A 13,000-nucleotide genomic window follows, 5' to 3' on the forward strand; every position below is an offset into this window, starting at 1 on the left:
ATTCTGACAGCACAATGAAAGTAGCGACGTATGTGAAGCCACGTATGCCAATTCTAGAAGTGCACCTGCCCACCGGGTCGATAAGGTGTCCTCCGGCTGTTCGAATTTGCGGTCCTCTCCAAGCAGTCAGCACTTTCTTTAGTCTTCTGGCAAGTTCTTTACTCATCACTGAATGGTCTGCGCCTGTGTCTATTAAAGCAGTAATTTCGTAGCCGTCCACAACCACACACAAATCGGAAGTAACGTCACTGTTTCCGCAACTGCTCTCGCGTCTGTCGTTAGATTTCGGAGTCAGCGCTGGAGGCTCTGTTCTTGCGTCGACAGCGGCCTTACCTCCACAGGTCGCCGGTATTAGTTTTCCCGACGCGGGCTTTGGGAACTTCGCCTCGGGGAGCTGGAGGATGGACGCGGACTCGGTGATCGATACCGCAGTGGTACTGTTGACCGAGGTTGGTGTTGCTGTGAAGTATGAGGGCTTTGGCGCGTCGACAAATACTCCCGGATTTCAAAAGGGCGCTCGCCGTTTCTTGGGCAAGGAGCGTTTACGGAAAAACCCCTAAGTCCCGCTCTGCGGTACTCGCACATCCGGTAGAGATGACCAGCTTCCCCGCAGTGGTAGCACAGTGGGATTCGATCAGGAGTGCGCCATATGTCAGCCTTCCGCAATCTCGTTTCAGGCGGAGGTGGCGTGAACTGACGTTCGGGTACATGGGTAGGTGCCGTGACGAAAGTACGTCCAGGCGTTCCTCTGAGTACCTCGGCGTACGATACTGTCGGCCGTACCATTGGTGACGCTTGTGGCTGTGCTTGTGGGTGCTGTTCGCGGACTGCTTGTCTCACTTCTTCACGAACCACTTCTGCCAATGAAGAGACCGCTGTAGGGCCATTGTTCATCTGTTGCCTCTGGAGCTCTTCTCGAACCACAGACCTTACGAGTTCTCGTAAGACATCGACGCCGTTCCCGAACACCGTTGATATGGCGTCCACAGATGCGACATTCATATCGCGGTTGTAGAGCCTCGCTCGCTGTTGGAGTGTCCTCTCCATAGTTGTCGCCTCGGCGCGGAATTCGGCAACGGTGCGTGGAGGGCTTCGAACCAAACCGGCAAAAAGCTCCTGCTTCACACCGCGCATCAGATGCCGAAGCTTCTTGTCCTCGCTCATGCTCGGATCGGCCCGGCGAAATAAGCGGGACATATCTTCAACATACATTGCCACGCTTTCGTTGTTTCGTTGGCTTCTTGCTTGCAAAGCGGCTTCAGCTCTTTCTCGGCGGTCTGTGCTCGAATACGTAGCCAACAGCTCCCGTCGGAAGTCATCCCACGACCGGAGGGCAGCTTCATGGTTTTCAAACCACGTTCGTGCAGAGTCTTGCAACGCGAAATAAACGTTGCGGCGCTTCCGGTCTTCGTTCCATCCATTGTAGTCCGCCACACGCTCAAAGCCTTCTAACCAGTCCTCGGCATCTTCAAAAGTGTCGCCGTGGAAAGGCTTAGGCGTCATCGGCTGATCAACGACGACGTGTGTTGAGGCGGTCTGGGATGTCATTTCGGTATTGGCTGCTGCTGCTATTCTAGTTGGCTCCGGTAAAAGAGAAAACTCGGGTCGCTCACCACGTAGGCGACGGCTCGTGCGCTGGTGGACAGGCGTGAGCTCGTTGGGTCCGAGTTGGCGTGGCTCCGGGCTGCTTTCTTCAACTCGAATGGGGCTGGAAATCATACCCAGCACCTCCACCAGAATTGTAACGAATGATACAAGGTCTTTTGAGATAACTATTTATTGGGGCGAACTTGTGCCCGGCAAGTAAATAAATTAAATAGCTGCAGCGTTCCAAGCAGGATATCAAGAAGCCTTCTTTTCCTCGAGCGACGCTTCACTTCCTCCTCTTTTGGCGACGGTCACATATCTCCCAGTGCGTGCGGCGAATGCACGTGCCATTACGTCTTCGTCTTTGTTCTTCTAATACGCCGCTGTCCTCTTCGAGGGTGCACGAACCTGCGCGCGTTATTTAAAGACGGTTTTTGTCTTGTGTCAATATGCAGCCATGATTCGCTGTAAATTACCAACCCAAATGGAAGCGCCCAGGAATGAAATTGTGATAGTAGCACCGATTTCATGAATTATGTCAGCGCGCAGCGACGAGAACAAACGGTGGGCAAGTGGGGGGGGGGGGGTGCAGAAAACATTTCGGGGAGGGTTTGAACCCCCCCAACCCCCCCCACCCCCCTTGGCTACGCCCCTGCTGCCGAGAACGGCAGCTAAAAGCATTTCGTGCTTAAAACGTTGCTGTCGCTATTAATGGATCGCACTTAGGGAAACACTGCCAAGTTTTCCCCGTGAAACGGCTCCCTCAACGTATGTAGCGCTCCAACGGCATAGGCACGGTTAGGTGCACGGTAAGATGTTGAAAGCCTATTTGACTTCGGGAGAGAGGGTGTATGGAAGCACCGTTACTCCAGGGTACCTGTGATGTTTTCTGCGATGGCCTTGGCCCAGTGGTTGGACACCTCCCGACGCTCACGAGCCTTTTCGCGAAGGGTCATCTCTTGCTGCTCCATGGGAAGGATGGGTACAGGTGGGTGGGAAGATAATGAAACGTCGTCGGCGAGGCTCCACAGCTCGAGCAGGTGCCCGGGCATAGCGTGGGATACAGGAGGTTCAGCAAATGAACGCTGGGAAAGGTATTTGTCTAGAGTTGTCGAAGGTGAGACCACCGCTCTTGTTGGAAGTGATGAGTAGAGCGGGCAGTTTCTGGTATTGTGTCTGACTGCTCGGTATCTTATCAGAGGGGTGTCCTCCCTGTGTGGTGACATAGCTGCCATCACCACTCTTCCCTTGACAAGCATGACACGTCGCCTTCGTCATCATGACATCGCTGCGTAGTCGTCTGACACTGTGCATCCGCCTTATTTGGTATATGCGTTTCGCGTAGCTTCTGAGCGGTGTAGTATATCAAAATAAATACTGAATGAGATTACAATTTTGACCTTTGTGGTCGATAAACATACAGACTGCATGACGACGCACGCTGCATAGCATGAAATAGAACACATTTGTTTGCATAGCCATCACTTGTATATTTTATTCCGCACATTTTGACTAACGTTTCGCTTCACGTAGTTTCTACATATGCGTTGGATGTGCGTGCTTGAAACGTTGTTACTTAACAGCAGTGCGTAGCCGTGCCTCGTTTGTGAAAGTTCATAATCAGGGCATTCTGTACACGATGCAGGCAAATGTTTATTTATTGTGTGTTAAAATTTGTTTAAATGCCACTAAATAGCCACTGACTTTAGTCAAAGGTGGAGTGAAGGTACCCATAATCTCTTGAGAACTAACGCCTCCAGTGCTTTTCACATTGTGCTGAAGGCGCTTAGCAACAACAAAAATTAAGTGTCATTTTTCATCGGACAGTGAGAATGACCACACAGGGAGCGCCGGACGCTGGTAACCACAGACACATACTTAGGGCTGCAGTCCATTACCAAAAAACCGGTAGACAAGCCACTACGACCACACTAACACCACGGAACAAAGACTTCAAGATGTCCACGTCACACCTACAAGCTTAGACAGTGATGGCTAGCAGACCACGTGACTCGTCCGCATTATAAGCGAGCTTGCAACGTGCGTCAGCATCAAAAATTTTTATTGAAAGAATTGTGTAGTTTCCTTTCAAATAAAGTTTCTGTAGTAAAAATAGAAGTCTTAGTATATTTCGGTTTTTTCACGCTTAGTCTTACAGTGCTACTAGTGTAACTTGTGTTGCATTTCATCATTGTGTAGATTGTTTGCTGGATACGCCGAACATTCTAGCATTTGCATTCCCTCTACATCTTCCGCTCTATGTACACTTACTCATGTACAATACTACTTTACCTGCAGATATTCGCAGATATTCCGTACATTCCATGCATGTAGTCTATAAACGGCCATACATTTGGTTTTATATTATTATACATAGAGTACTTCCGTGTTACAGAAACACAATTTCTTCCGCTTTACATAATAACGGATGAGAAGTCCATATACCGCACGATGTTTCAAAGTTACTTGCTTTTACGTGTATTGCGTTTCATATTTTGTAAGATAATGAATCCGTTTCATTACAGGCGTTTTAACCATAACATGCCCGTTAAATAAGATATTTTTTACAGTGTATAGTTCGTCTACGGAGGCAGGACGGTAGAACAGGAACAGCCACACTAAATTTCATTCGTCCCAAGTCAATTCTTACCACTCATTCTTCATCATCAACTACTTACTTTCGCTAAACGTTGTTCATATACTCGCCCTCATGCAACGTCTCGTGTTAAAATGTTGAGGTATAATAAATAAACAAATATATAAATAGTGAAAAACCTAGCTAAGTAAATAAATAAATAATGTATATGTTGTTTCTTGTGCTTCTTTCTCATACTTCACTATCCTGTATTTGTCATTGCGCTTCAAAAAGATAAACAAAGCTTGCGCTGGCCCACATCTTTGCCTCTGCATTGTCCGAATTTAGGCGTTTCTTTCACTTCCTTGCACTCTGCTACGAGATAAGCTAATCAGGAGGAAGGATAGAATGCAGATTATATTTGAGCAGGGTGTAGCGACTTCTAGTTATTTAGAGTCATCCGTACGTTTAAACTGCCCTACCGCGTGCTTTAAAACCATGACGGAATTATGTAGACCAAAATGTGGCTAGCATTTCTTTATAATCACTCATCAGGTAATCATGTTTACTTATTTTTTTTAGGTCATCATGGGGGGTGGGAGAAAGGAATTTTTACCTTCTTCCGAATGCGATGAGGATGGCCAAAGGGGTGCTAGAGCCGATGGACTAAATCTCATAAAAGTTTGGAAGGAAATGAAGAACCAATCAAACGCTGTGTACGTATCGAACAAAACTGGCCTTGAAGCCGTTGACATCAACTCAGTGGATTATTTGTTAGGTGAGTATGCTCCGCTTGTTAAGCAACAAGTGTCTAGTTCAGTTCCTGTACACTTCTTGCGTAGGCCTTCATTTGCTTAACTTTTTTCGTGTGTGTTCATATATGTTTCTCAGAAAGGGGGTTTGGGCGAGTTGGAAAAGTTCTGTCATGATGGCGGTCAGCGCACTACGCAAAACAAGGAATTAAACATCCAGAAGATAACGAGGACACAATGTTGCGTCCTCATTACTTTCTTGGTTTCTTGTGCGTTGTTTTGCGTTGTGTACTGGTCGCCACCATATCTAAGTATTTCTGCATGCGGAATCTCTTAATCCCCTACAAAAACAGGTGCGAAAAAGGACCTCATTGCCTGCGGAGGAAGGGGATGGTTTTTGCTGGAACGCTTGCGTCTGAATACCTTACGGGGGCATTACGTGAAAAAAATAATAATAAAGAAGCAGTGCACAATAAACGCTACGAATTTTCTCAAATCCAGTCTATCTGGCTATAAAGAGTTAGGCATTCTTTCATTTACTCCAACGGCCCATTATATAGAGCGGAAGAAACATTTGGCTATATGCATCCGTCATTACGTGGATGAAGCGTCAAGCGTGACGCTTCTTGTACAAACCCTCCAATATAAAATTGAGCAGAAAGCATCCCTCGCATTTAGAACCTACAATTCGAGCACTCGTGGGTATTTCGGCTTCCTGAGAGCTTCGCTCATCGACGGCTGAAGCTCAACATTTAAGGAAATTCATAACAATATGCGCGACAGCTCAAAGCAACGATCCACTGAGTGACACCGCTTCTATGTAACTGACGCGGCAAACCGACAGCCGTGAGGATTGACACAAAATAGGCGCTACAAAGCCTCAAATTAATTTAGGCTAAAGTTATTGCCAGTAAATTGCTCAAAATTACCCGTTAGCGATGCTTTGGGTTTTCAGGAGTGCTTGCGCAAAAGCCAAAACTGAGAAATTCACTTCTTTTGCGTGTATTTCGTCTAGCAACCAGAAATTTTTCAATAAGAGCATAGGCTCTTCAGAATACGACCAAAATTCAGGACATATACTACTACTACTAACAATTATAACAATAATATTTACATCATCATCATCATCATTAAAATAACCCGAACATTGATAATACGAAAAATAATATATTAACAGCGAAGCTGTTTAAAGCCAGCCGTAATTTGTGGTGCGTATCAAGAAACTACCAAGAAAAAAATTTCTTGCTGAGGCGGGATTTGAACCCTCGTACCACCGGCCCCAAAACGAGTGTGGTGAGCACTAGGCTATACAGCCACTCTTTCTTCTTACATGATATATATTGTATCATGTATATGCGAGAAAAATACTATCTGCGAAAAACGTGCAAGCACCAGCCAACACATCTCATATTCATGGCCTAGAAAGGACCTAAAACCTCGTTAAACCCGCCCTGCACGCACAAAACTAAAGGTAGCTTTGATCTTAAACAGGTGGTAAGTAATTTTGATCCTAAAAAGGTGGCAACGACAAGCAATGTAACAAGAGACCAGTCCAGTTGAAACTATAGTTGACAGAGTTTCAACCAGTCAGGTTGAAACTCTGTCAAGTCATACATGTCCTTCAAGTTGCCAATCATTTGAGCGTAGTTAAATTTCAACGAAACAACAGGTTGAGCGATTCTGTTTAACATGCGCGTCATCCATAAGCTGTGCAGTCCAATTAAGAAAAACATATCAAAAGGCACGTGTTCTCCGTGGGGTGCAACCAAGTATCGGATGGTATGGTGATTCAAAATGGAGTCTTTATTGAGAGTTCTTTGGAGCACATCCCAAAATAATATTGCGTCTGTACAAATTATGAAGCAAAGCTCTATAGTCTCAGGTACATCACAAAGGCGACAATTCACAGTGGATACAGAAATTCCTTTCTTGTGCAACCAAGATTTGAGAGGTAATGTTTCACTGTGTAATTTAGAGAAAAACGTTTTTGTACATGGGGGTAAAGGCATCTTGCGGACTCATTTGAGTACGTCATTCCCTGGCAAACTGGAGAATGTATAACGGTAAAAGGAGGTGGGAAAACCATTGATATCAAATCTTTGCACAGTTGTTTTCTGGACACTGTGTAGAGATACTAAATAGAAAATCGAACCAAGAGGAACTGCACAGCGAAATATACTTCATACATAAAACCCCACAAACAAGGTCTTTCATAATATTGGGATGAAACTACCAGATTGGGTAATGCATCGACTAAGTTCACTTGTATGAATGATCGTAGTATTGGGTGTGAAGTATCTCGAAAAAAAGAAGAAACGCCAAGCAATCTGTCGCACATATAGAAGCACTAGGCCAAGTCCACCAGCACATAAGGGCCTAAAGATATTATCTCGTCTCATAGGCTCAAACGTAGAGGACCACTCAAAAGTAGCAAATATTCTGTGAAATCGTTGAATATAAGTCCGGGCACAGTGAAGTGTTTGTAGTACATAAAATTTTTTTGTAGCCAGGAACAAGTTACAAGCCGCCGCCATACCAAATATTGAAAGGCGGTGTGGCGTAAAGGCATCCGCAAGGCGTTGAAGTGCCGGTACACGTTCCCGCCAGAAATGTGCACTAAGCTTATATGCATCAAAAGGTACACCAAGGTATTTAGGTGGCGCGGTTGTCCATTCTGTACCAGCAAATTGAGTCGGTGTACATCCGCATAAACCAAACCGAAGAGCTGAGCTTTTCGACCAATTTATCTGGGCACTAGAAGCCATACCAAAGTTTTCAGTCAATGATAGCACCTTGTGAATGCTCGGTTTGTCTGAGCAGAAAAAGGCAAAATCATCTGCGTAAGCCAATACTTTGAGTTCACTGCCCAAAATGTTAAAGCCATGAATGTCACAGCATTTTAGAATGCTTATACACAATGGCTCTAAATAAAGGGCAAATAGAAGTGGTAATAACTGACAACCCTGTTTTACAGAGGAAAGAATAGACACCGGCTCGGAGAGATTTCCATTAACAATTATATTGGTAGAACAGCTAGCGTAGCACATGCGAACACCGTTGCAAACAACGGAGCCAACATTGACGTGTTCTAAAAGTTTGAAAAGGAACGCGTGGTTCACTCGGTCAAATGCTTTTGCTAAATCGATTTGAAGCAATGCAAAGTGATCACAGTGGGACAAGCAGTCCTGAAGAGCTGTTCAGACTAGATGCAAGTTTGTTTGTATGGTACGGCGTTTTTATCCGAAAGTCTGGTGAGGTCCAATAAGTAATGCCATTGCATACTGGAGTGGATTAGATAAGAATTTTGCATAAATTTTGTAGCCTACATTCGTCAGTGTAATGGGTATATAGCATTCTACAAACCGTAATTTTTCTTTCTCACTACTTTTAGGGATTAAGATAATATGACTTTTAGTAAAGGATTGTGGTAGGCCATCTTCGCCAAAACTAGCAGTAAATATATTAAGTAAAACAGGGCTTAATATAAATTTATAGGCTTTATAAAATTCCCCGGAGATTTCATCAGGACCTTGTGTTTTGGAGAGCGGTAACTGATCAATGGCAAGTTCTATGTCTTCTTGGGTAAATGGTCCACTAATAACAGAACCATCCTCTGAGAGAGGGTTAACTAGGGAGACGAACTGTGTCAGAACATCCGGATTTGGCGTGTGAGCTGAGCTGTACAGCGTTGTCTAATATCTTTGAAATTCTTTGATAATCTCTTCCGTTTTTGTCACAACGCCATTAGAATACATATCTAAGATATGCTTTGAATTTGCATGCCGACGCTCATCAAGTAACGCCTGGCGGGTTGGTTCTTGTGAGTGCAAGGCACGGGTTGTACGAGCGCGAATGCGAGCACCTCTATAGCGTTCAGCATCAAATTTTTGAAGATGGCTTCTAACAAGGGTGATTTCATTTATATATGTGCCAGGCATTTATGATTCAAGCTCATGAAGGTTGTAAAGGCTTTTACGCAACATTTTTTCTTCGCACTTTTTGACATACGACCTGATCGATCCAATTTCGACTGCTATGTCTCGAATTTCCAGTTTAAACATTTACCAGGCTGCAAAGGAGTGTAAATTCTTAGAAAGGCAAGATACTAGCAATGAACGTACACGAGATATGAATTCTTTATCGCTAATTGGGCTTACATTAGGCTTCCACAGTTTTCACTTCGGTTTGAAATTAGTGCGACCATTATCACCAAACCAGGCAATCACCACGCAGTGATCAGAGAATGGAATAGGCTGCACTTCACATAAAATCTGGCAATTTAGGAGTGTTGAAGAAACATATATGCGATCGATACCAGCGTGGGAACGGCCTTGGAAATTTGTGTACGAGTACGAAATCGCAGCACAAGACCAGGTATCAATAATGCCAGCGTTATCAGTGATGCATGTTAGCACTTCAGCACTCCTATCCCGCCTGATAACTGACTAAGCACGATCGGATGGATTGCATACACAATTGAAGTCTCCCATGAGACCGACAGAACGATCGCAATCTAGCACGTTAGCCATAACTTCAGAAAACTTAACTCGATTAGCTTCATCACTGAAAGAATAAACATCAAGTAAACGCCACAGTACACCATGCAACCGAAAATCGCAACTTATGAAGCGGCCTTGGCTGTCGACGTTATAAATGAGATCACAAAAAGGAAGATTTCTTTTTAGAAACAAAAACAACCCTCGAAAAGGCCCACAGAGTGTGATACACCAACAAAGTAATCTGTGAGGAAAGGCTGCAGGGCATTGCCGGTCATCTCATCGCTCTTCAACTTGGTCTCCTGAATGACGACAAAGTCAAAGCGACCATGAGACAGTAATCGGCGCAGCTGTACCTGTTTCTGCCGAGATCTCAGCCCTCGTACATTCAAAGTTGCAAAGCTCAGTTGCTGTGACAGCGCCATGGTTACTGACAATGGTTTAAGGTATGTTGCATCGAGTTTGGTGACGCCTCTCGAGAGGTGACACCTGGGTTTCTGGACCTTGATCGTCGAGATCCTCCCATCTTCTTAGATGCTTTACGACGAGGTCCTTTCAAGGAAAAATCGCTGCCTTCCGTCGTCTCCCCTGACCTTGTCTTGTACATCGCACGACGCTTGGCCACTGTACCAGAACCAGGCACACCTGCAGTAGGATGCTCGCTAGGCTGTGGCCCAGCGCTCTGCAGATCAAGCGTACGCACGGCAGATAAACTAACATCATCACTTTCTTGCGGAGCAAGTGATGACATGGTAGAGGAACGCACATCAGAACTTTCTTGTGGTGCGAGCGGCGACACGATCGAGACATCCACTACATCTTGCTGAGGACGGTGGGAGGACACTGTCCGCACAGCTTCAGACAATTCCTGTTGCGGTGGTGCATGATCTTGAAGCGCGATTGATGTAACTCCGCTTACTTCCTGTTTAGGCAACGCTGATGTGCCTTGAGCCACATGTCATGTCGTTAATCCGATTGCTCCTTTTGTTGACAAACCTCCTGTTGCGTCGAGGATTCCGTCGCGTCCATGAGATGTTCTTAGACAACCTCATCAGGGGGACGCGTGCCATGCCGGAGCTTATCCCATACGTCAAAGCGCATTCATCAGCTGAGTGCGCAAATCGGCGACAACTATCACAACGAGGCGTACGACATTGACGGCGTATGTGTCCCACTTTATTACAGCGAAGACACAGTGGTGGCCTTCCGGGGATTAAAACAAGACATTGTATGCCACATACTGCCAAAAGATGTGGCACCTCGCTGACAGAGACGCACCATCATTCAATGACAGCACGACGTCCCGGTTGAAAGTCCACACGTCTTTCATGTCTGTGACTCTCTCATTTTCAAGCTTGATTGACGTAACTTTTCCATAGAATTGGAGCGCTTCCCTTATATAGCCATTTTCTAAATGCTCAGGAAGCCATAGGAGCTTCATTTTCACGGTTTTCGGCTCGCGGTCTATCCCCATGCAGCGCCGGTTTTTAACTAGGAGCTCCCCATAGTTCACCATAGCTCAGAATTAATTAGTAATCACTGTTTACCGAGGGGAAAATTCAGATAAATCAGCAAAAATACTACAGTAAAAAATTAATGTGTTTCAGTACAGACATTATATCAGAGCTTAAGTTTAGATACAAGCTGAGATACAAGCTGAGAGTTTGCGAAAATTAGAAATAATTAGGTGAGACGAAAATCTAAATAAATCGGAAATAATATAAAGAAGTACAGTACAAAATTTATGGGTTTCATTATAGATATGATATAAAAGCATAAGTTTAGTTACAAGTTGAGTGTTTGAAGTGTCTGGAATAATTATAACGAATTAGCTGAGACGACCATGGTCGAAATAAAAAATAAAAAAAGTACTACAGTACAAAATTCATGGGCCTCTATAGATATAATATCAGAGCATAAGTATAGCTGCAAGTTGAGTTACTGAAGTGCCTGGAATTATTATCAATAATTAGCTGAGACGAAATTCAAAATAAATCACCAAAAATGGGAAAAATTGTGCCGTACAAAATTCATAGGTTTCTTTATAGATATGACATCAGTGCATAAGTTTAGGTAAAAGTTGAGTTCCTGAAGTATCTGTAATAATTAGAATTAGAAATCCCTGCTTGCCGCACACCAATGCGCAGAACAGCAACGCCGAGGTGCGAGTGCCACTAGAAGACACCTAAGTCAATGATTAGAGTCGCCTACCGTTTTTTTTTTTTGACTGCGGGCACCGCGAATCGCTGCACTGGCGGAAGCAGGAGCGGTGGCAATGAATTGTTCTTAAGCGGACCGTTGACGCTTAAAATTATTAAGTGCATGCTCAATTCACTTCTGCATTATGTACGCATGACGAACGCACTAAAACACGCGTCGGATCGAGTGCACGCTTGACTTTTCTAAAGTTTCGCGCTATCATGGTCACAATGAGGGCGAGGCATTTTCGTTTTGTACTTGCCAGTGTTCTGGCAAGTACAAGCCATGGTGCAAGATAATTAGTTCCAATAAGCATGCTACAGCTGCATGAAACTTCGCTGTGCGCTGCCACAGAGCCTTTGCGGTGACATGACACTGTGTTGTGGTGAAGATTTAGTTGTTGACAAAACGAAAACTCACAAGGTATAAAACTAGATTTTATTCGTACCTCGACAACCTTATCGAAAGAGGGTAGTGGTTATCGAAATGCATTTCACACCTCGTGTAAAGTTACTGAGTGAAGGATTCGATGCAAGTAACACTATTGCCGCGAAGCAACATTTGTTTTCCTTTGAACCACCTCTGAAAGCTTCTCTAATAGCCGCGTTGGCTACGCGATACGTCATCAAAGCGCGCTTGTTTGAACACTCGAATAAAAAAAATTGCGTAGCTTGCACTGGAGGCGCAATGCTAAAGAGACGGCGGAGCTGATGGGCACCTAGCTAGTCCTGGCTTTTGGGCTAGGCTAAGTCCTACCACGCCATCCCCAGCATATTCCGGAATTTATTCATTATTGATCCATTATCGATTAGCTGTTCATTGCCTATCAGTTGGCTATCGCAAGGTATTGAACACATATTTGGGCTAGGCTAAGCAGTACCAAGTAATCCCCATCATTTTCCCGAATTTATTGATTATTGATCGATTATCGATTAGCTATTTATTGGTTACTGATTGGCTATCGAAAGGTATTGGCCACGTATTCGGGCTAGACTATGCACTACCAAGTCATCCTCAGCATTTTCCGGAATTTATTGGTTATTGATCGATTAGCTATTGAGTGGCTATCGATGCCTGACAAAGCTTAATCCCAACCATGCTTACCTATACTTAGCCAGGCTCAGCTTCGCTAATTCGCACAGGTATGTGCCATTGCGCTTGAACCCTTTCTGCACTACCGCTAGGATCGGCCCACATTTTCTGTTCGCACGTTACGGACTAACGCTCAGCTTAAATAGCTCTGCTGCTAAAAATAAAAAAAAAACAAACAAATACTTGGGGAGTCCTTCAGCCACGCAACGATTACAGATGATCTGGTTTCCTGGCGTTTCATTTCTTGAAAACTCATCACTCGGCGCCGCCGCGTTGGTGCAGTGGTTACGGTGTTCGGC

The 13,000-nt window shown here is 44.7% G+C and overlaps 2 protein-coding genes across 2 annotated transcripts in view; both read left to right on the top strand.

Moving 5' to 3' along the window:
• LOC119454249 (alkaline phosphatase, tissue-nonspecific isozyme) overlaps nt 1–13,000 on the top strand; it is a 169,747-nt gene that overhangs the window by 119,120 nt on the left and 37,627 nt on the right. The window lies entirely within an intron of this gene.
• LOC119453629 (alkaline phosphatase, tissue-nonspecific isozyme) overlaps nt 1–13,000 on the top strand; it is a 50,235-nt gene that overhangs the window by 20,530 nt on the left and 16,705 nt on the right. The window contains exon 4 of the mRNA XM_049668299.1: nt 4,745–4,940. Within this exon, the coding sequence (XP_049524256.1) occupies nt 4,745–4,940 (196 nt within the window). The remainder of the gene's footprint in view (nt 1–4,744; nt 4,941–13,000) is intronic.

This window comes from Dermacentor silvarum, chromosome 5, assembly GCF_013339745.2.
Source record: "Dermacentor silvarum isolate Dsil-2018 chromosome 5, BIME_Dsil_1.4, whole genome shotgun sequence".
Taxonomy (NCBI): Eukaryota; Metazoa; Arthropoda; class Arachnida; order Ixodida; family Ixodidae; genus Dermacentor; species Dermacentor silvarum.